Source organism: Aquila chrysaetos, chromosome 2 (genome assembly GCF_900496995.4).
Source record: "Aquila chrysaetos chrysaetos chromosome 2, bAquChr1.4, whole genome shotgun sequence".
Lineage (NCBI taxonomy): Eukaryota > Metazoa > Chordata > Aves > Accipitriformes > Accipitridae > Aquila > Aquila chrysaetos.
The window spans coordinates 61,428,539-61,451,767 of NC_044005.1; the positions used below are offsets into that span (position 1 = coordinate 61,428,539).

At 37.3% G+C, this 23,229-nt stretch overlaps 1 protein-coding gene across 3 annotated transcripts in view; it reads left to right on the forward strand.

Annotated features, from left to right (window-relative positions):
• PDSS2 (decaprenyl diphosphate synthase subunit 2) overlaps positions 1–23,229 on the forward strand; it is a 122,297-nt gene that overhangs the window by 36,933 nt on the left and 62,135 nt on the right. For all 3 annotated transcript variants that reach the window (XM_030007481.2, XM_030007480.2, XM_030007479.2), the window contains exon 2: positions 10,548–10,679. In XM_030007481.2, coding sequence (XP_029863341.1) covers positions 10,548–10,679 — 132 coding nt within the window. The remainder of the gene's footprint in view (positions 1–10,547; positions 10,680–23,229) is intronic.

The following is a 23,229-nucleotide window of genomic DNA, read 5'->3' on the forward strand; positions in this document are numbered from 1 at the left end:
TAAAACTAGCAACACAAATTGTGTGTGATTATCTATCTTTTGAACTTGTTGCTTAATGCAGTCCCCTTTGATGTGCAGGAAGACTTCTTATCCATACCCTAGCACATTTCTGGCTTCTCTGTGCATATTGAATGCTTGTTATCCTCTTGATCTTTGCCAAACATAGTCAAATCTTTAATAGTTCACACTTCTGCAAAAAGTATTATTGGTTGTTTTATGAAGTTGAGTGGGTTTTGAGAGCTTTGGGTTGTGTGTGGATTTTTTTGAATCTCAAGCTTATTAGTGATAACTGCTGTGATATTGGTAGCAGATTGGATAAGAGTGGACCTGGAAATTTGTATTTGGGGTAGAGAAAAGATAACTTTTTGTATATTAGATTTGTCCTTGAGAGATGCTACTGCTTAGGGAAAAAAACACCAGACTTCACAAATTGTCTATTGTTTATTTTTAACTATTTTGTGGGAACTGTATGTGCAAGCACTGATTGAAATGGCATGAATTTCAGTGGGAGTTGCATCAGAATTAGTGATATTTTTAATAGTTTGATAATAATTTGTAATCTGGTTAGAATACAGGTGATACTTTGATCTAAAATGTGTAATTTGGGCTCCTGACATGCAGTCATTACACCTGATGGGAGTTCTGCTTCTGCCTTTCCTCTTTTTTTTTTTTTTTTTTTTTTTTTTCTCTCCTGATTTATGGCATGAAACATATTAAGCAGCTAAAACACTGGAGGAATAAGCTGAATGCAATGGCAAAAATTGATGTTAGCTTGCGCTGCTAGTAGTGCTTCAGACTTTTCCAGAGAGGTACCAAATCAAATGCTGTACCAAATCAAATTCTTTTGATACTTCCAGCTATCTATGAAATAAGAACACTTGTATGTACAAGTGTGCCATAGCTACAACTGAAAGATTAAAACATAAAGATTTTTTTTATTATTATTATTATTTACAAATCGCCTGCAAGAATAACCTCTCCTTATTATGGCATAATGAAGGCGAGTTTACAGTTTGCTACATCTTCTCTGAATAATTCCAAATGTAATACAACAAAAATGTAATTCTAAAGAACATTTTAATACCAGTGGGTGTAAATATAGTCACATTTCTATTTCCTGTTCGAATTCATTATTTTAATCCCTGTCAGATTCATATTTGTGGTAGTAATGGACCCTGCATGGCAAGTGCTGAGAAAACATTTATAAAAAGCTTTGCCAAGGAAATCTGACTGTATAGACTACAGTGACTTTACTGTTGAGAATCTTCATGTGTTTATGGAAAAAAGGTACTAGTTAAGCAAGTCTGATTTGTAGATTTTTGTTGCTCAAATACCCAAATTACTTAATAATTCTAATACATGAGATAGGGTAGTACAGCAGTTCTATTGATATATTGGCAAAGAAACAAACATGACCGGTCTTTACCATCTGTTTATAATGCTATATAAAGAAGACCTTACTGGTTGCCATGGAAACCAGCACTTCCAAAACCACAAGTGTTTGCTTAAAATCTCAAGCCTTCTAAAGTCTTGTCTTTTCTGAGGGTAAAAGAATAGAAAATCTTTAAAGTTTTCCAGTGTTTTTTTTTTTTTTTCTAACAGTTGCTTCACTGTAAAATGCTTTCAGTATTTTGTGCTGTATCTTCTTTCATGACTTCATAAATTTAAAGCATACCGCTAGTAACTTAATGAGCTTATTTGATGCTTAGCAATGATGCAGGAAAAGGGGGCAGAGATTTGCTGGGGTTTATGTTCATCTTTGTAAAAGGCGAACAAGCCTGATTGTGATACTGACACAGCAGAGTGAGAACTAATGGAATTTGGGTGGAGGTCACATTGAAAATATTTCTTACCTGAGTAAAAACCCAGATTCATCTTAATTCTCAGAGTCAGCCACCTGGGTCTCACTGAAAAGACTCTCTAGAATCAGTAATCTAGAGAAAAACATCAAATGAAGATAATACTGGTAAGAGCTATGGTCTAGGTTTGTCTGTATTCTCCACTGTTGGCTTAAAATTTTTTTTTTTTTTAATTAATTTTTTTTTTTTACTTGGAGTAAACCATTGAAAAGTCCTCAGTATATAGTATTTAGAAGTATATACATTTGTCATAGTATCTGAGAGTATTTATATTTCTTCCCATTTGTGACCGTGTCTACATATTCCTGCCTTGCATTCTGTCCTAATTCTACGCTGTGTTTTAAGGTGGGTTTTTTCCCCCACCAGTTTACAAAAGGCTTCTGCTGTGTATAACCACTTAACTCTAGTAGATAGTGACACGTGTAGAGGTGCTGCCATTTGGAGTAATGGTGCTGCCTGGTTTTCAATCACTTAAAACAATTTCACTTTCTATTTAAAAGGAAGGTTTGTATTTACAGGACTCTTGGTGCGTATTTGGCTTAAGCTATTTACAGTGCGTGAGAACAATCAATTGAAGCACAGAACTTAACCTCTTTTTCATGGCTAGTAAAGAGCCTTCAGTGTTTTTGAGAAATGAATATTTGTAATGAATTCATCTGAATAATACTGAAGATCAGTTTGGTTATTTAGAAATATTGTTGAGTACAGAAGGTTAAAAGAACTTTTTAGATCATTCTGTAATGGCAATACATATCTTAACATTTTTGCCTTTTCATGTTTCATCCATTTGTAAAACATGCTGTGAGCATTTTTAGTGTGAGATAATGGCCAGGAGTTGACCTATTTCATTGTTACATTTCCCTAGTAGAGTTTATTTAATGCGAAATACATTTTTATGACAGGCTTTACAATTACAATATTGCTGAAGTGACACTGGACCTCCAGAGGTGCCTGAATTCATTAGCCTTGTGAAGCTAATCATATTTCTGTCATTCACAGAAATCTTCCAAAATATTTGTATTGCTTTCACTAAGCAGAATATTCCTGTGTCTGAGAGTGCCTGTTTTCAAAAAGGTAGTCTTGTGCTTGAGTAGACCTGTTGATATTGGTCGACAGTGGGGTGCTAGACCTCCCACAAAGTTTAAATAAAGTCAATATTGATGGAGAAATCAGACACACCAAAATTAGGCTTCTGTCTAAGTATTTGTGGTTAGGAAAATAAGGGTGCCAGACCTGCAAGCTGCTGCTGGTCAGAGTAATTGCACTCAGACACTAACTGCATTTTTTGGTATTAGCTTGCCTGCTATCCACATCACATTCCAAGATCAAGCCAAACACTGACCAGGAAAAACAGCAGAGACTGGCAGTTGGTTTAAAAATACATTTTGGTGGTTTGTTTTCTGTGTGGTGTCTTGAGTGTCATCCTTAAGGTAGTCCTTTTTGCCCTGCCTGTACCACTCATAAGATCTTATGGGTAGAGGGTAGAATTTTTTTTTTTTTTTAGAATAAAAAAAAAAAAGAATTTTCTGAATAATCAGTATCTTTGAGATAAATGTCTGATTATAGCTGCCCTTTATTTTTATAGTGGTTTTTTTTCTATGTCCATAGTAGGCTGTTTTCAGATCTTAAATGACCATGCAACCTAAAACCAGCTCTTTTGAAACTTTGATTTCAAACTGTTGCTGTGCGTCTTCATTCAAATTAAGAAGTTGGTGGTTCCCTTCTTCTTACCAAGCAAAACATTTTCCTCTTCATCCTCAGCTGGTCATAAGTTTTGCAGAAAAATGGGAGTTTAGAATGTTTTTTTGTGTTGCTTTTTTTTTGAACAGCAACTCCTCCCATTCATCTTAGGGGATAACCTATCCTAGAGGAAGCAAGTACATCAAAAAACCTGTAAAATAATATGCAAGTATGTAGCTGATCATCATGGCAATAGTTCAAATAACCTCTGCCTTTGGGAAACCAGTAAACCTAGTAGCAGTGGATGGTAGACTGATATGAGTGTCTAAATGGGGTTCTACAGGCTCCAGGGAAAACTACTTTTTTGAAGAATTTGAAGGCTGTATTGGTTTCTGGGAGCTGTAAATGCTCAGGTACAATGAACTGCAAGTACCCAAGGCCAAGTATCAGTATTTGCTTTGCACCTGCCCAAAAATCTGTAGTTTCTTAAACTTCATCTTGATGATAAGATTTTATTTTTGTGGCATCTTGCCCATTTGAATCTCCACAACTTTATTTAACCTTCTGACTTTTATAGTTTCCTAGAAGGGTCAATCTTTTGTGATCATTGCTGTGTTTAAAAGGTTGTTGGAATTTTCTTCTTGAAAGTAGTACAATAGGTGGGATATATACTAAAGCCTGAAGAAATAGGTGCATGTAGCAACTCCAGAAAGAAATCGGTCTCTCTTCTGATATTGAAGGATGCTCTGACTTTTCCTAGAAATCCTTCAAAAAGTTATGTCCTAAGAGCAATGAAGTGATGAAAATTTGAATGGAATTTGTAAGCAAAATCCTGTGAAAACTGAGCAGCTATTTTCTACTCTCATGGAGTCACTCAGTTGGAGAGGACCTTAGGAGCTCTCCTCCAGGAGCTTCCTGTTCTACAAGGTATGCTACTGCAACCTTCTTCCAAAATAAAGCAATTAAGATCATCTTTGTTATGTTTCTGTTCAGTTTAGATCTACAGATCTGGCTGTGGATGTTGGGATGGACCAGGGTTTTTAATGTGTTTTGAAGATACATTGTGCAGAAGGGCATTTAATATATGCTTGAAACTTGAGTAGCAGGTGAAAATAAGTCACTATAGACTGCTGTTAGCATACACCAAATATATAAAATTGAGTGCTCTGAGTATTTAAATGTATGCATGTTTGAGTGTGGTCATATGGTAAATCCTATGATTCAGATAAGTGCATCTATAATGCAGTGGTTTAACATCTGTTTAAAAAATGAGTATGTCAGAGAGTTTTCTCTTATTTACTTCTGACAAGTCATTAATAAAGCAAATTGGATAAAAGCCCTGAGGCTGGTAGAACTCTTGCATTTCTAATAAAGAAGCTGACAGTCTTGCCGAATAGCTCCATGCCTCACCTCTAGCACTAGATATAGAATTGTCAGTTATAATTTATTTTGAAAAAGTGTGGGGTTGTTTGGGTTTTTTTAACAAAGGTACCTGCACCTGTAACCATGAGTGCTCAATCTATATTAAGCAAAATAGATATTACTTTCCCGAGATGTTACAGATTTAAAACTGTGTTTATATTGTCACATCTGGGATTGTCGGTTTGAATAGAGGGGTTTCTGTTTCAGAACAGTTTGTATTTCAGCCTAAAACTAGCCTGTGTTTTCAAAGACATTATCCTAGGCTTATAAATCTTCTTCACCAGCATAATTGATTTTGGTTGTGTTACAGACTTTACCAGCTGCTTTTTATTAGAGCAGTGTGAACAGGTGATTTTTTAATTTTTTTTTCCTCCCTTTGTTTGACATCTGAAGTGGGAAGTTAGAGGAGTGGCTGATCACCACCCGTGTCTCTCCCTGTTTTCTTTCCCCCTGTAGCTGAACAGAGCTTGTGTATGACCTGGAACAAAATGATTGATCTTGTCAGTGGGACACCTGCAATAAAATCCATGGAAAGGAAGGGCAGAATCGCCAGAGGAGGTGAGGAGGGCAGTGATCTGTTCACTTCAGCCCCTACCATCGGGCCAGTGGCTCGAGCACACACCTGGGTGGTGGTGGAGGGGCTCCCGCTGGGATAACTGATGAGAGGGCTGCAAAGCCAGCAGCTCTTGTTTGCTTCCATCATGAGCAGAACATTTGGGAAATACTAAAAACATCTGGCTAAGCATTTAACAACCCCTTTTTGACCCTTCCAAAATACCTTATCATGCCTGTTTTGATGGGAAATTTCTTCTGTATTCTTAGTTGTTAGATTTGAACTAGCACTACTACCCATAAGCATGCTCTCTTCTGCTACGCCCACTTGCAGAGTCAGTTGACTTCACAGTTGCCTGTGCTTTTTGTTTTTTTCCCCTCCCATTTGGTACCATGAAATTTCCCTCATGTCCATCTCTTCCTTACAGTAACTGTTGTATTTGCCGTATTTCCTTTCTATTGTTTAATTTAAAGAGTTTAATTTAATGAAAAAAGTGGTAAGAATATTAGCTGGTTTTGTCTTGTGCAAATAATTTAAAATCTTTGCAGTATTTAAACAAGATACGATCAAAAATACGAATGGTGCTTGCAATAAATAGTCTTTTTTTTTTTTTGTAATGTAAATTACTGATGGAGTTAAACCTGACAATTACTGGAGGTTAATATTTTAACTGCAAAGTCTACTGAAATGGCTGCACATGTGGAGAAATACAGAAAGCATAAAGTGAAATGCTCATGTTTGCTTGATTTATTCTCTGCAGCAGACGGACTCTGGTAGTAGGAGGTGTAATTTGCAGCACATTAGCTATTAGCCAGTGTCACTGCTTGAGTGGGTGGTGTGAGTCTCTTGTGCCTGTACAGTGTCATACTGCGCATGTGTCAGAGCTAGGCACTTCTCCCCTGTGCTGTAACATGAATTTTTTCTGAACATTGTTCTGTGTTTAAAACTGTGAATCTGCCAGTTTTCAAATGGGTTATTCTGTCACATGGGTAATATCTAGAGTAAATGCTTTTTGATTTTTCTTTTTTGGGGGTGTTTTTTTTTCCAACTCTTCTTTTTTTTCCCCCCAAATTCTTAATGTTTTGCAAAACTGAATTGTAGAAGCATTTGACTTACCTACCTTTTTTGGTATGCGGTTCCCTGAGGATGAAGTATGTAATTTGCAAGATATCCAGCCTGTAACTTAGAGCAATCAAAATTGTGCTAATGTTTCTTTTTGGGGTACCTTATGCATGTATGTGTGGTGTTCCGCAGAGGTTTTCCAAAAGAGTCGCAGCTTGATGCATCTTTTTTTGTGTGCACAATTTCACTTGGGTTGCTTTTAGTTCACTTTTTTCCCTAGAGGCACCTGTCTCCTGCCACATACCCATCAAGACTAATTGCACCATCTGGAAGACTTTTGTATAGCTGTTACTTGTGCAGAATATCTCTTGGGAGCTTAATTCAAAATGTGAATGTGACCCCTGAAGCCATGTCAAGTAGCTGCAGTAGTTTCTAGTGTCTAAAGGATGATCACCATAGGCTTTATTTGTTTCAAGTCTAATGTGGTTTGCTTTAGTGTGAATATGTTACATGGCAGTAACACAACTTCAGTCATGTTTTGAATGGAATTAGACTTTTGACTACTGATTTGGAAATTCATAGAAAATCCTGTCAAAAATTACATCCAAACCATATGTAACGTATAGGCTATATGATTAGGTGTAGAAATGACAGACACGTTGCTCCTTATTGTTACACTATTTGATTTTTATGTCCTGTTCTTCCCCCCACACACATCTGCACTTCTCATTAATAGTTTTCTGCTAAAAATGCAAGGCGTTCATTGCTAGTGGTGTTGCAAGCCCTCTGAACAGCTCTGAACACTTGTTTCCGATATTGCTATGAAATTGTTCAAGTATTTTCAGCATAGGTAATTATTTTCTTCTCTTCCTCACTTAGTCGGAATCAGGTAAAAGTACTGTAGTGTTTCACTTCTAATGGTATCTATCTAGGCAGTGGCTTATTTAAAGGCCAGTGCTTTATATTCCTGTGTTGAACACCTTTCTTCTCTATTTCTGTAATATCCTGTCCCTTGGCAAGCTGTAGAGCACTAGGCATGAAAAACCAAAGTGTTCTGATTGTTAAAAGTATCACTACAATTTGCTGTATTTTGTTTTTAAAAACAAAAAAAGTGTTATTCATTTCTCATGGGATCCTGCATTTAGTAAGGCACTCTGATTTTACCAGCATACATATGTGGAAAAAAGCAATTTTCTCCTAAAAACTCTTTTCTTAAAAAATAAGTTGTAAATAGTGTTGAGGGAAATAAATTTGTATTTAGTTGCATCATCTGCGTAACTTGTGTGGTTGTGAGTAATGTGGTCAACTGACGTTCAAGCCAGAGAAGTACTTACACCACCACAAACAATTACGAATGCTGTGTACAGGATGTATACACACTATATATTATTCATTATATGTATTTTCTGTTTTTTCCTGGGTAGTTTAATGTTCGTTGTGGCTCTGACTTTGGAAATCTACAGAATTTTAAGTGTTTAACTCTTGGCTGCGCTTTGTTAACTGCGTATTGGAACATGGTAAGAAAAAACATTTATTTGTGTGCTTGGTGAGAATAAAGGTACGCAAGTTATAAATTCACAGAATGCTGAAGGCAAGCAGCTGTCCCTCCTTAAAATCCCTCACTACATGTACCTAGTAAGCAAAATGAAGGTGCCTGTTGCAGGACCACGGAGTGTGCTCTCAGGGAGAGTTCTGAGCTGTGCAAGCTTTCCTGGGTGTGAGTGGTTGGGAAGTACTGCAGGACTGGTCTACAAAAGAAATCATTGTCTGCTCTGGAAGATACTATATATCTTCCTTTCAGTGGTTCTTATGCTGTTTTATTCAGGGTTTGTTTTGGTTGGTTTTTTTTAAAGGATCTTTGAGGATGGAAGAAGTGGGAGCTGGTGGCTCTGTGACATGGTTTCTCCTCAGGAAGTTATGTTTGAATCTTGTGTGGTAAATAGTAAAAATCTGTGCTGAATGTCTTCCACTAAAATATTGATTGCCCATGTTCTCCTAATTTTTAGAAACATTTAAATTGGTTTATTTTAAGATAGCTAGCAAGGTGATGTGTTAATTGCTATTTGCATTTTACTGCTCTGTTAAGAGAGACTAACATTTAATTGCATTACTGCAGATTAAGATTGGTGGCTAGTACTTGCTTTTGGCTGAATTTCAGCTTTGACTGTAAATGTTTGGTATCCACTTGGTTGTTAAAACCTCAACTTAGTTGAACCAAACTCTGTAACTGTCTGAAGCCATACACACTTGCGCTCTCTTTTGGAAATTTGGTAGGAGATGATACCTTCTCTAACACCACAGCTGCCCATGTTGCTGAGTGTGTGGGGTACACCTCATCCTTAACTTGTCCTGGGTGGGCCAGTCTGCAGGTGAAGCAAAGGGGATGTGGGCAGATTAGAAAGGTACAGAACAAAAAGCCATGGCCTCGTTTGGCTCGTTAGACACCACCAGAGCTGAAAATATTGTGGGTTGTGGTAGAAAGCCAAACTGGCCTCCTCTTATTTTAATTGATAGTGGCATTTGTAGGAGGTAGCTGCACTGAGTGTGAGCTCAGGGCTTCTCTGGAGGGGAATTATTAGCCTGGAATCAGTGCGGGTGTGGAGACCAAGCGCAGTAGCTGTCTAGCACCGGCTACCTGGGTGGACCCACTCATTCTCCTACTAGAGCATGTAGTTTGGGCCATTCCCCCATCACTGTAGAACAGGCTGTAAAGACTCAAGAGAAAAGTCAACATTTGCAGTAGCGCAGGAACTTTCACACATAAGGGTGCTATTTAAGTGTGATTTTTTTTTTTAATGTTTATGTGTCTGTGTACATGAAATTAGTATACTTAAGATATTCTTGCATTGTGACGTGGTGTAAATGTAATTAAAAAAATGCATCCACTGTTTTCTTCATTCAAATGTATTTCCAAGATCAACATCTTAGATTTTCATTCAGATGTTTTAAAGACTGTTCTGTTTTGATTTCCTTCGGTGATTAGGGCTAAAATTATACTCTGGAATAAAATGAGTTGAAGTGCTTAGTAATCTGTGATGTAGTTCTTTATATGATTTGTTTAACAAATGTTTAGATGATATTGGAGATACGGGCCCTTATTTATTGGAAATTAGTTTACGAATTTAATAGCATCTGGAATGTATTATCCTTTCTTCTAGCCATTTAGCCTTATTGATGAACATAGGAAGTAGAAAGCAGCTTGACCAGGACAGGAAGAATACAACTGGAGACATTGCAGTCAAAAAGGAAAGCAAGTTAATTTCTGAGATGGTGTATCTAAGTGGTCATTTAGAATTGTTTTCAACAGATATGTTTTGGGGGGCAGTTTCCTTCTGACTCCAAATTTAAAGGTGCAGCATTTGAAACAGTTATTTTGTTTAAAACAACCCGTCTGTACTTCATTTATCTCTAACTTCTACTTTACATCTTTCGTCAGTTTCTGCAAAGTCTATTCCTAATATACTTAGACATGTTGTATGTATTGCGCAATCTGGTCATAACCACTCTGATGTAAACAGTTTTCTTTCAGCAGGTTATAGATTTTGGTTGTACCTTTCCTCCTTTCCCTTTCTTCTCTTGAAGTATGAGGCTTCTTTTGGTTTTTTTGTACTTCACACAACAAACTGAAAGCTCTTACGTTCCTGTTACAGTGGATCACATTGAATTATTCTGAAATACTCCTTTCATAGCTTGACATGAAATGCAGGACATATGCTGTTCCTTGCTTGGAAATAAACAAGATTTAATCCTGAATACTTGCTTTTCTCTGCAATAGTAGTATTTCATTGTAAGTGTCAGGTAAAGGATGACAAAAGATCACGATTAATAATTGCAGCTTATTTCAATGCAAATGTGAATATTAAAGACTTGATGAAATTATAGCAGCCTGACGTCTGAGGCTTTCTTTCCACTTTGACAGGACCAGTGAAAATGGATTGTGAAAACATGTTGTTTTTTTTTTCTTTTTGCAGGGGTTTTGTGTACGATAGCCGAAATAATTTACAGATGCGAGGTTTGGTCATATTGCTTGTTTCCAAAGCTGCTGGACCCAGCACGGCAGAACTCTCTTTCCAGCACAACATGGTCAGTGGAATTTATTCCAGGTATGTAGTAACTTTCTTTAGCAAGATACACCAAGGTACATTTGATGGGCAACTTCATGGTGGTATCAAAGCATCTTAAGTGGCCCGCTCAACTCTCAAGGAAAATTGGTACTTACCTAATCACAAAACTTTGTTCCTCAGGATTATTGTAAGCTTTCCAAGGTGAAAACCATTTCCTACTCTTTGTATAGCTCTTATAATATCCGTGCCTATATCTTAATTGTGGCTCTTGGGCACAACAAAATTAAAAACATTTGAATCAAGATAATTATTTGAAAGTTTATGTTAAGAGGTACTCGAAATCAAAAAAGTAAAGATGCTAGAAAATATTTTTTAATAGAATATTTTCATTTTGAGTTTCTTGGGTGTTACTCGGGTACACCTACTTACTAGGAATTTCAGAGTCAGATTGCCAGTCTTGTGGAATACCAATTGGTTTTACTGAACAGATAAGTTTTGCTCTAGCCCCTTTGAAGGATATTTTCCCATGAAACAGCAGTGTAGAATAAAGTTTTTACCTTCCATGTGTCACAGCGGAGTTACTGAGCCTACCGTTAAGGTTCCTCAGGCTCTCACTGAGATAATTCAGCTTCAAGTTCCTAAATATTTTTTTAAGTATTTCAAGTAAATTACTTAATACTAGTAACAACAGTAATCAAAAATAGTGGTGGCTCTCCTTTGTATATTTGATAATTGACTGTTCCACTGAAATAATAAGTGAGATCTGGTTGAAAAATTGTAGAATTTAAATTTTTGAAATCCTTTTGAAAAGCTGTGAGTGTTGCTTGGTTGAGGGAACAGACTCATATTTTCCATTAATTGTGTTTCTGACCATTGTGATGTATTAAATGCACAAACTTAGTGACATGTTTGTATCCTGATTTAGTTTAGAAGCGCAGAGACAGAATTGTAAAATTGAAAAGACCAAACGAATAAAGTTAAAATACATGTAGTATCTTAAAATAACAGAGAAGAAAAATATGTATGAATGGGTACAGACAGAAATAACAATAAGTAAGAAAAAAGACAAGGCTATAAAAGAGGCTTGTTATGGAGTGCTGTTTTGTCCCTTTAGCTCTTTAGTTCCATTCTTGTTTTGTTTTGTCCTTAATGTCCCCTTAGGGTTGTAAAATTTTTATATTTATATGCAAATGATGCTGTATGAAAGCATAATTCTAGTTAGTTAATTATGGCACAGGAGGTATTTTAGTTTGTTTTGTAAATGATTAAAAAAGTTTACCTTAAGTATGCCTCATAAAAGGAGAGAAAAAGCATTATTTTTTGATAACTAAGTTCTTGAGTATGATGATTCTGACCATGGAGGTAACGTTTGAGCGTTTAAAGCTGCCGTTGGGAAGGTGACTAGTGGAAGTATTCATTAAGGAGCAAATAAGACCTTGAATTAATAATGAGCCATTTGGTGTAAATGGACATCATTGGAACTATGCCAGTTCAACCAGCTGAAAATCTAGCCTAATAATCTAAGTTTGAGCAAGTCAATAGCCATTATAATATCTAGTTCAGAGTTACAAAGGTACTCAAAAAATGAAGCAGTTTTGAATACACCCACACAGGTTCACTTAAGGTTCATTACTGTCTGCAAAAGTGATAGCTATGGAGTTGTTAATTTAAATGGATTTTCAATGACACTTTAAGCCTGTAGCATGGTGTAAATATGAGCAAACTGATGCACACTAGGAGAATGCTGTAGTGTTGTTTCATTTTGTGCCATAGTGGCCAGTTCTTGCCCTCTACTGAAGTCACTGTGGTCTTTGCCTTTGACTTTGGACCTCCTTTCTTTCTTTAAGGTACTTTTCCAAATACACTCTTAGATGTGAGTCTAATTTCTGATTTTGATTTCTCCATTGTATAAAGCTAAGAGAACAGGCAACTTGGAAAATTGTTATCTTAAAGGGCTTTTGTGATTGTTTCATGTATTACAAATAGTGTTTTACAAACTGCTTTCTCCTGAATAAGAACAAAAGGAAATAGTTTTCCATTAGTACATTTTTGTCTGCTATCTTGGATACAGTGTAATTATATATGGTGTGTATATTAGACATACATATCAAGGGCAAAATATATCCTTCAGTGACATGAAGTGAAGAAATACCCTTAATCCTTTATTGTTCATATATGTCTTCAGCTTTGGAAATAGATTCTTACAGATTTTCAGCTCAGCTGTAAACTATACAGCTCTTTTTGTTGCCATGCCATATAATTACTTCATCTTTATATATAATATTTTGCTGGAAATATTATTTCTGGCACTGTAATGAGCATCTTCATTGCCTGATACTTACGTGCTGTGAACGTTATATTGTGGACTATTAGCTGGGATATGGCTCACTTGATTTTAGGGTACTTAGTAGTGATTAATTAATTGCATTCCTGAAATCCAAGCATGAGCTAAGTTGTTCCAGTACTTGTCAGCAATTGCACCAGCCGAGTCTTTCTTTTCCCACTGTTTGTGTTGGAACCAGCTGTTGCGTTCTCTTTAAATATTCAGTCCCACAGTGGATAGCCAGGTTACATCAGTCCGCTATATCTGGTACTACACTAAATGTAAAATCTGTGAGCAGGAAGATGTAACAGTGCAATAATTATTTAACTTAGAAAACCACAAAAAACCATGGTAGACTTTTTCATCCTGGAATCTGGCATGTTCTGCATAACCTCTTCTCCCTATTTCATATTCTTGAATCACAATATAAGCAAGCAATACAATAACTGTAATTAAAACAGAAATATACTGAGAGCTGAATTTGGACTAGCAAAAAAAATTTTTTTATCCTATTCTCCTGTTCTCTAGATATGTCAATTCACGGGACAATTGACCTAAGTGTATAAAAATAGATTAGCTAGCTGCTTAGCTGGCATCTGTTTTTTTACTGGTACACAATGGAACAAAACTGATGCCTGCTACCAGAGAGCAATCTTTTCCAGAATAATGAAGATTACAATTTAGGTAGTTACAGGAACAGGGCTAGTGTAGTTATATGGTGCTACCTCTGGCCAGCATTGCCTCCAGCTTTAGCACTTCATAATTTGCAGGAGACGTGATCTGCCCGCATTAAGCTGGGGGCATGGGGGGTCATTGTATGCAAGGATATCATAGTAACTGCTGGTTGCCTTATGAGCCGTGCTGAAGATAAGGGGGGAAGTGTTATAAAAGCCTGCTTGGCATGCTTTACTTCGTACAGCCACCTCCCTATCATGTTGCCAGCAACCTGACTTTATTCCTATTGGCGGGGAAAAGAACCTGGCTTTACTTCCAGCTCAGCACCAGTGATCCCAAAAGAGGATGAAGCGGAGAAGTAGCAGCATGATAAACAGCTCTATTTCAGCTGCTGGACAGATTTCCTAAAGTTGAAACTTTCTGCTGGTCTCTTAGCCTTTAGGAAAATATTTCCTTGGCTACAGAAGCATTGCAAATGTAATGATGAAGTGCAGTGCTCACTACAGAGTATGCAAGCAGTATCATGTAAGGGTTGATGTCATTGCCTGTACTCAAGCAAAGCGTGCATCCCGTATTGTCTGGAGCTCATTCCTACTCCTGTGCCGAAGAGAACGCAAAACTCGCATGGGTTTAGGCAGAATCTAAGTAATGATAATTTATCATGCTAATAGTATCAGAGAACACCTTAGATGTGACACAGGAGCCTAGAGCTTCATAAGAGCTTTGAGACACATTTCATAACTGTCGATTATACTAGAGTCTGACACTCCTCTCTGTGGCCTTCTTTGAGAGCAAAACTCACTTGGATAGCCAAGTATGCAGCTTACTGTTCTTTTACTTTGCTGCTGGAAGTGAGGTTTTTAATTGAAGCTCCAGGATCATGTGGTTTCTGAACACTTACAGCTTTATGCTTCATAGTTGGAACTAGATTCTTACAGTTGAAGATACCAAGACTGGCTTTGGTCCTCTCACTAAATACCCAAAGGGCTATCTTTTTCTGTTCAAGTCTGGCATTGTCAGACACTACTGGTTGGGGACTGAGGAATCTCCTTGGCTTTATAGTGAGTAATGAATTCTTGACATAGCCTCTAGATTGCAGTTTAAAATGCAAGTGACACCAGAAAATAAACTTATGTCATCTCTTCAGGCCTCGGTATCCTTGGCTCTAATACAAATTATTTTCTTCTCTCTCTCATGTTTTGCCGCTTTTTTTTTTTTTTTTTTTTTGTCATTAGTGCCAGTTTCTAAAATACCCTCTAGTACTGACATCCATTGAGTCAGCTCTGCAGATTTCCTTGGATGCTTGTCAGAGGTTTAAAAAAAAAAAACATTTAAAATCCTTTTTTTAGTCAAATCTGCCTGTGCATTCATACTGGTGAATCCTATGGTCATTGACAAGCAAAGACTTTTTTATTCTACCAAACTCAGCAAGTGTGTGTCTGTGTGTGTGTAGAGTGGAATATAGAAAGTGCTGTTTCAAATCTGTACTAACACCTGGTAAATCCAGCAAACAGATTGCTGGATTGGTGCTATAAATACTGGGCTCTGTCCCTGCCTCTTCTCCTTCGGAATGATGCAGCTGGCCTTTAAAGCTCCACGAATTAATTGCTTGCAAGGTGAACATGCTTTCTTACAAGAAGGTACTCGCTGGATAAACTTGTCTCTGAATCAGAATTCTTCCTGCTGCTTGGAAAAGTGATGGTAATACTATAGTGACAGTGATCATGAACATATACTCCTTTTACTGAGTGTTTTAGTAATGATTTTGGAACCAACATTGATGCTGCTTCCAACAAAAGCCCAATTTAAGAGGAAGTTAGCAGCAGATGCCAACTCCTTGTTATGGTAATGGGTCTTTTGCTTGTTGGGTTTCAGTAGTAATTCTTACTTAAGTGGCCTGGGTACCCTTTTTTGGAGACGCTCATACACACACAGGTCACACAATCTGATTTCACATGCTCTTTGTCATTGTGGCTATGCCAAAGTCATCTTGTTCTCACCTTCTCTAAAGGAACATTGATTTGCAACTTCAGGGTCTCCAAGAAATACCAGATCTTAACCAGAGGGCTCATTCATCCATTGGTTGCTTTTTCTCTGGAAGTTTCTTTGGTTGCAAAGAAGTCAGGAGGGGGTAGGCATCATTCCTAAGAACAGAGGACATGCTGTTCTGTCCCTTTGCAATTCCATCTAGCTTACTCCTAGCTCTTCTTTGCTAGGTATGAAAACAAAGCTTTCCCTTTATTTCCTTCCCCTGGGTTCCAAAGAGCTTTATGCCATCTTCAGAGAAAGTTCAACCTTCCCTTACCCTCCTTTCAGGGTAAACCAGATGCTGCTGATAGTACATCTAGGTTCACAGGATAATTCAAGTTGGAAGGGATCTCAGGAGGTCTGTAGACCAATTTCCTGCTCAGGGTCAGTAATGAGGTTAGGCTCATCTAGCTTTCTTTATGAAGGTTAGGTCCTTCAAGAACATAGTCTTTTTCACAAGATGATAATCAAAATGTGTTGTAAACAGATGAGTGAACTTTCTACCCCCTGCCTGTAGCCTCATGCTCTGCGTTTAATGCTGTAGTTGGTGTGCATTCATGAATATGTAGCTCACAAGAGGCCACAGTGGTGTTGGCATAATCTAGCCTGTTAGCTGTCCTTAAGGTCATTTGAGAGCTGAAATATCCAAAGAACTTTCCATCCCAAGATTTTCAGAATTAGTAATGTGGGCTATGTCAAGGCCTACGATGAGAACAGAAGCGTAAAGGTTTTGTCTGTCTTAGGGATACGCCACCAAAAGTTGCTGTGTATTAGCGGGAACACTAGGAATCTCTTGCATTTCTCATAGGTGACAGCTCACCATCTGCAGCTCTATCTCTTCTTTCTCCAAAACCCATGCCATGGCAGGCGTAACAGAGGTGATGCTGTGCTTGTTAGAGCAGTCTTTAATTGCTGTATGCATGAAAGGCAATCAGGCTGCCTCCAGCGAATTGAAGCTATGTGAATGATGATCCTTGGACAACTTCAGTCTGTAAAGCATAGTCAAAAGTGTAGAGGTTATATACTGGTTATAGTATGCTTTTGAGACTTGCAGTCTGCACAAATTTACACAAACGGACGTTGGTTTGTTGACTTCTATATGTGTCTTGGACTGCTGTTGAACTGGGATTTTATGGTTGAGAGGGATCTGAAATGGCAATACTCTGCTTTGTGTATTAGCATAATAGTGTATGAGGTGTGAGCACACCTTCTCTGGAAATTGAGAAAATGTAAAAGGTGTTCCGCTTTGAGTGATAAACAGAATAAATACTCCATGAGGATGTGCACCTTGGGCTCTGCATTCCCTGAGAGCTGCAATTATTGGCAAGTAGCCCTTGCTCTGTCGTGAATACAACCAAACAGCTGAGAGATGATAATGCTGTTCTTGACTCAGAAGACTGTCACATCTCCAATTGGAGTAAACGACTACAATAGTAAAGTGCTACCTTCTGGTTTAGGAACAGGTAAATGTTACTCTGGCAAAGGAGGTCTTCTATTCTGTAAGCTGTATCTTCACGTGCTCAGCTCACCAGTAAAGTTTTGCCAGCAAATTCTTTCTACTGTAGACAAGCTTAAAGACGTTTAATTTTTAATAATTGTTTAAATGCATTCCAACTGAAATATAAATATATAATCTATATTTGATTAATTAATAGTTCTATGCAAAGAAATCAGATAGTCTCCCTTTAAAAGGAAGAAATGAAAACGCAAATCCGTTACAAAGCCTCTTGGTTAATAAGCCATGGCAAACATGAGTAAATTTTGGTGAAGGTGAGATTAATTGTATTGTTGTAGTGGAAGTGAGACTTAGAGATTGCCTTGACCTGTTTGCTACTAAATTTTATAAAAGCCTTCTTTCTACCTTGCATGGTGTAGGTTTTTCTGTGGACAAATTCTGTTTGAGAGTTATTGTAAAAGACAAAACTCAGATGAAATAAAATCAAAGAGTGACCATACAAATTATGATTTGGGTACCTATAAACATACAAAGAGCATGAGTGTGTGACTTTTCACCTCATCTTCAGACCTCACCCTTCTTTCAGTTTCTGTACTCTGAACTGTATAGCGTATTAACTTGGGAGATTGGATTTGTCTGTTTCTTACCTTCATATTTTGAAGTAAGTGATGCCTGATTTTATCATGGACTCCTGTCATGTGAAGAGTACTTCCATATTTGTGAGAAGTTTTTTTGGTTTTGGGTTTGGTTGTTTGGTTTTTTTCCACTACCGTTTGTCTGAGTTTACTAGTAAAGGAAAATAAACTAGATTTACTCTGACCTGGTGCAATGCAGAGGGAGTGGCTCTGAACCACAGTTTGGAAGACTTCATGCTGCATTGCACTTATCCCCATCAATGATGTAAATCGTGATAGAACATGTTTAAACAAAATAAAAAGCAAGTAATGAGAAAGATTTAGTAAGACCAATAGTGTATGTAGGAACTCAAAACTCAAAGAAGGCAGAGCTTTTTTCTTTTGTCTGGTTTAAAGTATTCAAACTGGGAATTTTAGTACAGAATATCTGTTGCACTTTAAATTCACACTGCCTTATTGCATACAAGCCCTGGGTCTCAGCTGCAGATATTGCAGAGATTAATCTTATTAATGGAACTGCTAATTGGTGTTTGACTTCTAATTATAGTAACAATAGGCCATAACAATCAATCCTCACCTTTACTGGGACACATTAGGACTCTTTATCATAAAAATGATTTCCTTTGGGACTAACTGTACTTATTCCTATCTTCTGGAAGGCTGGCTTTCAGTGAAGGTGCAGTATCCCAACTTGCATGTACTTTGGAAGCCTAGCTAATTAACTGGTAGAGAAAATGCATGGTCCTAAAATAGTCAATATCGAAGTACATTAAGTAGTACAATGCTCTTGACAAAATTATTTGTTTGAAAGATAATGGGAAAAGTATGTCAAAATATGAGTAGTGTGTCTTTTATAATCTTTAAGAAATGTATAGGTTTTTTCCCCAATCCTTTGTAGTTTTCCCTTAGCTTTCAGTGAGAGGAAATGTAAGCGATTATTCTAAATTATTCTATTTAGTTTTTGCTCTCCAGGATAAATCCTGTGAGATTATTCATCTCATTTACAAGACGAGTCTCAGGAGATGAAAAGCACATACAACTTGATTACATATTCCTATTGATCATCTTCTACACACAACAATAAAAATCAACTCCAAATACAAATCTAACAATATTACTAATTCATTATAACCAGTACTTTTCTTCATCAACTTTTTATTGTTTTTAGCATACACAGCATGTGCAAATACAGCAATTATGTGTGAATAAAAAAAGGTCCTCTCCTTATGCTGTAGAATAAATCAAAAGACAGTGCATTAAAGCTAATCAAAGACTGTGCAGAGATATGGCAAATCTTGTTCAAAATAAATCTGTTTAGCACTAGACAGCTGAGCAAGGTATACTCTATGTATGTTACAAAGGGGTTTTGTTTCTTTTTTTAAAAAGGAAGTAATTTTTCAGTATCATAGAAAGCACAGTAGGGATGGCTTACCTTGGAGAAACCATAACGCTGCCTGCTGTCTTGTCTGTCTGTCCAGCCCACCCTTTTCCTGGACCTTCCTCCTCCCACTGCTTGTGAAGTGAGTACTGGACTGCCACGATGTGCAGCACAGCATACAAAACCAGAGCAGCACTGATGAAATTCTGCAGTGGGTCAGGAGCAGCTGTGGGAGCAACAAAGTCCTGCCTTCACCCACGTGGGACCTTTTCAAAGAAAGGCCAGATGACCTGTGGGTAGCAAGACCTCGCACAGTCTTCCTGGCGCATGGTATCTCCACGCACCAGAGCACTTCGCCAGAGCTGTCCTTTGCTGGTTGCTGTAAAATCTTTCCCTTGCAACAAATTTCTGCTTGAGAACTTCCACATTTTCTTTAAAAAAAAGATAAAATAGTATTTGTGAAGAGAAATTTCCAACCATCGCCTAAGCACAATCCAGTGCTGTCATGAAAGCACACAAAAGCTCTGGGGACTGCTTATCCCTCAGAACTATGATGTCAATATGACCAATTGCTTCACAGCAAGTTCTTAAGTAACTGTATCTATGTAATTTATTTGTCCTGCAGTCCCAAAATATCTCCTATGCTTTCCCATCTGTTGAAGTACCAGCTGTCCTCTTCCCAAGCACAACCTATTAACTTCTCCCTTGACAAATTTTACAATGCGATTACGCTGTTTCAATACAAATTTCTGCAATACTCGGAAAATTGTAGCAGTATGAAGTTAAGTATTACAAGGTGTACTGTAGCAATTAATTTATTTTCTTAATATGACTTAGTACTCTGATATAATGTAACTGAAGATATTACAAAATTTTTCATCTGCTGGGGTGGAGTTGAGGAGGTGGTCTTTATTGTACTCCACAAGTATATGTTTATAAAAATATATACTGATCTTTGGCATATTTGGATATGTATGGGGAATATGTTGTTTCTGTAGTGGTAACAGTTTTGGGGTTTTGAGTATGAATAAGAGTGGGCCTGACTGCTAATAAATGGTGCCCTCCTAGTTCAGAAGGTATCCTTTTTTGCTTAGAGTTCATGAGACTGTATAAAGACTATACAACATACATTCTCTTCCACTTGAAATAACAGCATGTTCTGGACCCTGATCACATTATACATTAAGTGAATGAATATTTGTTATCACTTCACTGGTATCTGGCCTTTAACTTTCAGTAGGTTTTCGTGTGGAATTTTACAGCTCTGAGATGCTTCTAAAGCAAACAATAATTAAAAAAAAAAAAAAGCAGCATATTATTGCGGGTGGTGTAGACAGGGTATTGTGTTGCTGGACAGAGAAGCTTGGTTATTTGTAATATATTCCAATATGAAGGTGGGCATGTGAGTGCATACAGATAGCAGGTAGATAAGGAAAATACAAGGAAAGAGAGAGAAGTTACCACTTATTGTAGTGCTGTAGCCAGGATTGTTCATGGTAATAAATTTTCTTTGTCATGAAAAACAGGAAGAACAGAGGCAAGAGAAGATTGCCTAAGAACCTTTTGTGTGGGGTTTTGTTGTTGTTGTGTTGGTTTGTTTTCTTTTTGGAAGTGGGGAGAAAGTGTTCTAAGTTGAATTCTGGAAAAGAATGTCAAATAAAAAATTCCTTATTTCAGAAACTGAATTTTCTACAGGGTCTGACAGCTGGATTGGGAGAAACAAATTTTTTGACTGATTCCCTTTTAAGTAGACGCTGACTGTGAAATAAAAGTGCATGCTGACATCTTCATATAGTAGATCTTCATCGTCACAAGCAAAGTGGTTTTCTATTTGATGCAGTAGTGGAAGAGAAATTACTAAGGAACAAAAGCAAGAATTAACCTGATGGAAATGACTCATTAATAAAAATTAATCATCTTTGCAGAAACATTTTCAATGGGCATGAGATGGTATTTCAGTAGATTGAAATGGAGAATATTAGTCCTTGTTATGTTGTGCCTTGACTGTTAGATTAAGAGGAAAGTTAAATTGTTACTTAAGTTAATAAAAGGTTTTAGGTATGGATGGATTGCAAGACTAGCAAATCCGGATTTGGAGATAATGGTTGCATTCTGAGTTTAAGTTACTAGAAATATGTATGATGACAGTGATCAGTGATTTGAAAAGAGGAATAAGGAGTTGGAGAATTAGTGATAAAGATTTCAAGAACATGAATACAACATGGTTTTCTAACCATGTTGTGTTTGAGACGGTGCTTAGGTACCCAAAGAAATTGGAAACATGTTTTTTTCTAGGGTTTGCAGCAATTGAAAACTTCTGATCAGCACTGACAGTGTGATTATGGAGCATGTTCAGTGCACATGAGATTTTGGGAGCTTGATTGCCCAACACTTGAAATCCATTGAAGTATTTGCAATTGTAGTTTTTAATTTTTCCAAAGACTTGGCCAAATTTGTGTAAATTTTTGTGGAAAGAAGATGCAGCCAAACAAATTATTCATCTAATATTTCCAGAAAGGGAAGAAGCATAAGAAAGTTTCAGATACTGTACAGTATTTCTGATTTCCTTCTCATAATTGTTATGTTTCACCAAAACAGTGTTCTGTGGAAAGCTTACTTCAGTCTCTTATAGCTGAAATTTCATTCTGGCTTCTGATACCCATGCAACAAAACCAGTACAAAAAGTTCAGCTAAATTCATGTGCTGTTCCAGTCAGCAAACTGAATTTTAGCAAAACTACAGCAGTGGCTGCCATCAATAAATGATCCTATTTTGTGGACTCGGGTAGGAATTCTGCAGAAATTAAGTTTGTTCTTGAAGGTGGTTTATTAGCGTATAGCTGTCGCTCCACCATCACTCACTTGGGGTTAATGTTGCTTGAATTGGTTGATGTCATTTTATCCCTTATATCAATCTGTGTAGATTGAATCATTCTGGGATGAAAGGACTGAAAAATGAAAGCATGAGATTTTGAGATACCCTATAGAACTGCTGTAAGTAAGGTAAAAATAGATGGAAATTATGCCAATGGTATAATGGTAGATAGGGTTTTTTTTATCAAAAGACACATTTTCTCAATATCACACGATACTTGATTTGCATAAAATGTATACTAATAATAATGATAAAACTTTGCGGACATCAACAGCACCAAATGCTTGTTACTATGCTGATATGGTCCCAGAAGCAGCAGTCGCTGCCTTGCTCCAAAAGGTTTATTATCCTTTCCCTGCTGGCAATTCTGTCAACACACCTGGTGTAAGGGACAAGGTCTCCGAGAAGTCTGCCGTCTCCCTTTAGCTCTTAGTCTCGTTCCTTGTACATGGCAGGCAATATCCATCTGCTGCATACTTCTGCTTTGTGAAAAGCAAAAAAGTTCCTATAATAAACCATTTTAATATATGGTATTAATGTCCCTATCCAGTCCTGAACATTGAAAGTTCAGGAGGGAGAGGAGAGCAGGTGTGATAACCATACTTTTAATTGCTGACTAACATAAATGTGGTTACAGCTGTTCAGAATAGGACAGATTTCCTTGATAGTATGAGGTATCTGCGGTTGTGCAAGCAGTGTATGTTTTGATTATCCCCGCCCCCCCCCCCCCCCCCCCCCCGCCCTGTGAGTTGGATATTTATTGGTATTTCAGAATATAGGGTATGTTTTATATAAGCATGATAAAAAAAATATATAAATTTTTATATATAAAAGAAACCCCAACCCTATCTGGTACACTGTATTCTGGTGATTCACATTTTATTTTTAAATGCCTTTTTCCTGTGCAGTTAGACATATGAACAACCTATTCTCTTAACAGGACTGCTCATTTATCAGGTGTTCGTTCTTCACTGCATAAAAAAGGTTACCTTCTTTTCTCTCACATAAAAAGGTTCCATGTATTTCAAGTGTCATTAGTAGCAGAGCTTTAATGTCAAGGTTACTGCACCTTAACTTTCAGCAACATTGAATGCAATTATAGACAAACTCTTTAGAGAAACACTTGGAGTGGTAAGTCACGCTGGCGGTCTCTGCATAGTTGACAGTACACAGGAACGGGGATTTCTGTTATGTTGGTTCAAACCGTCTCCCTTAGTCAT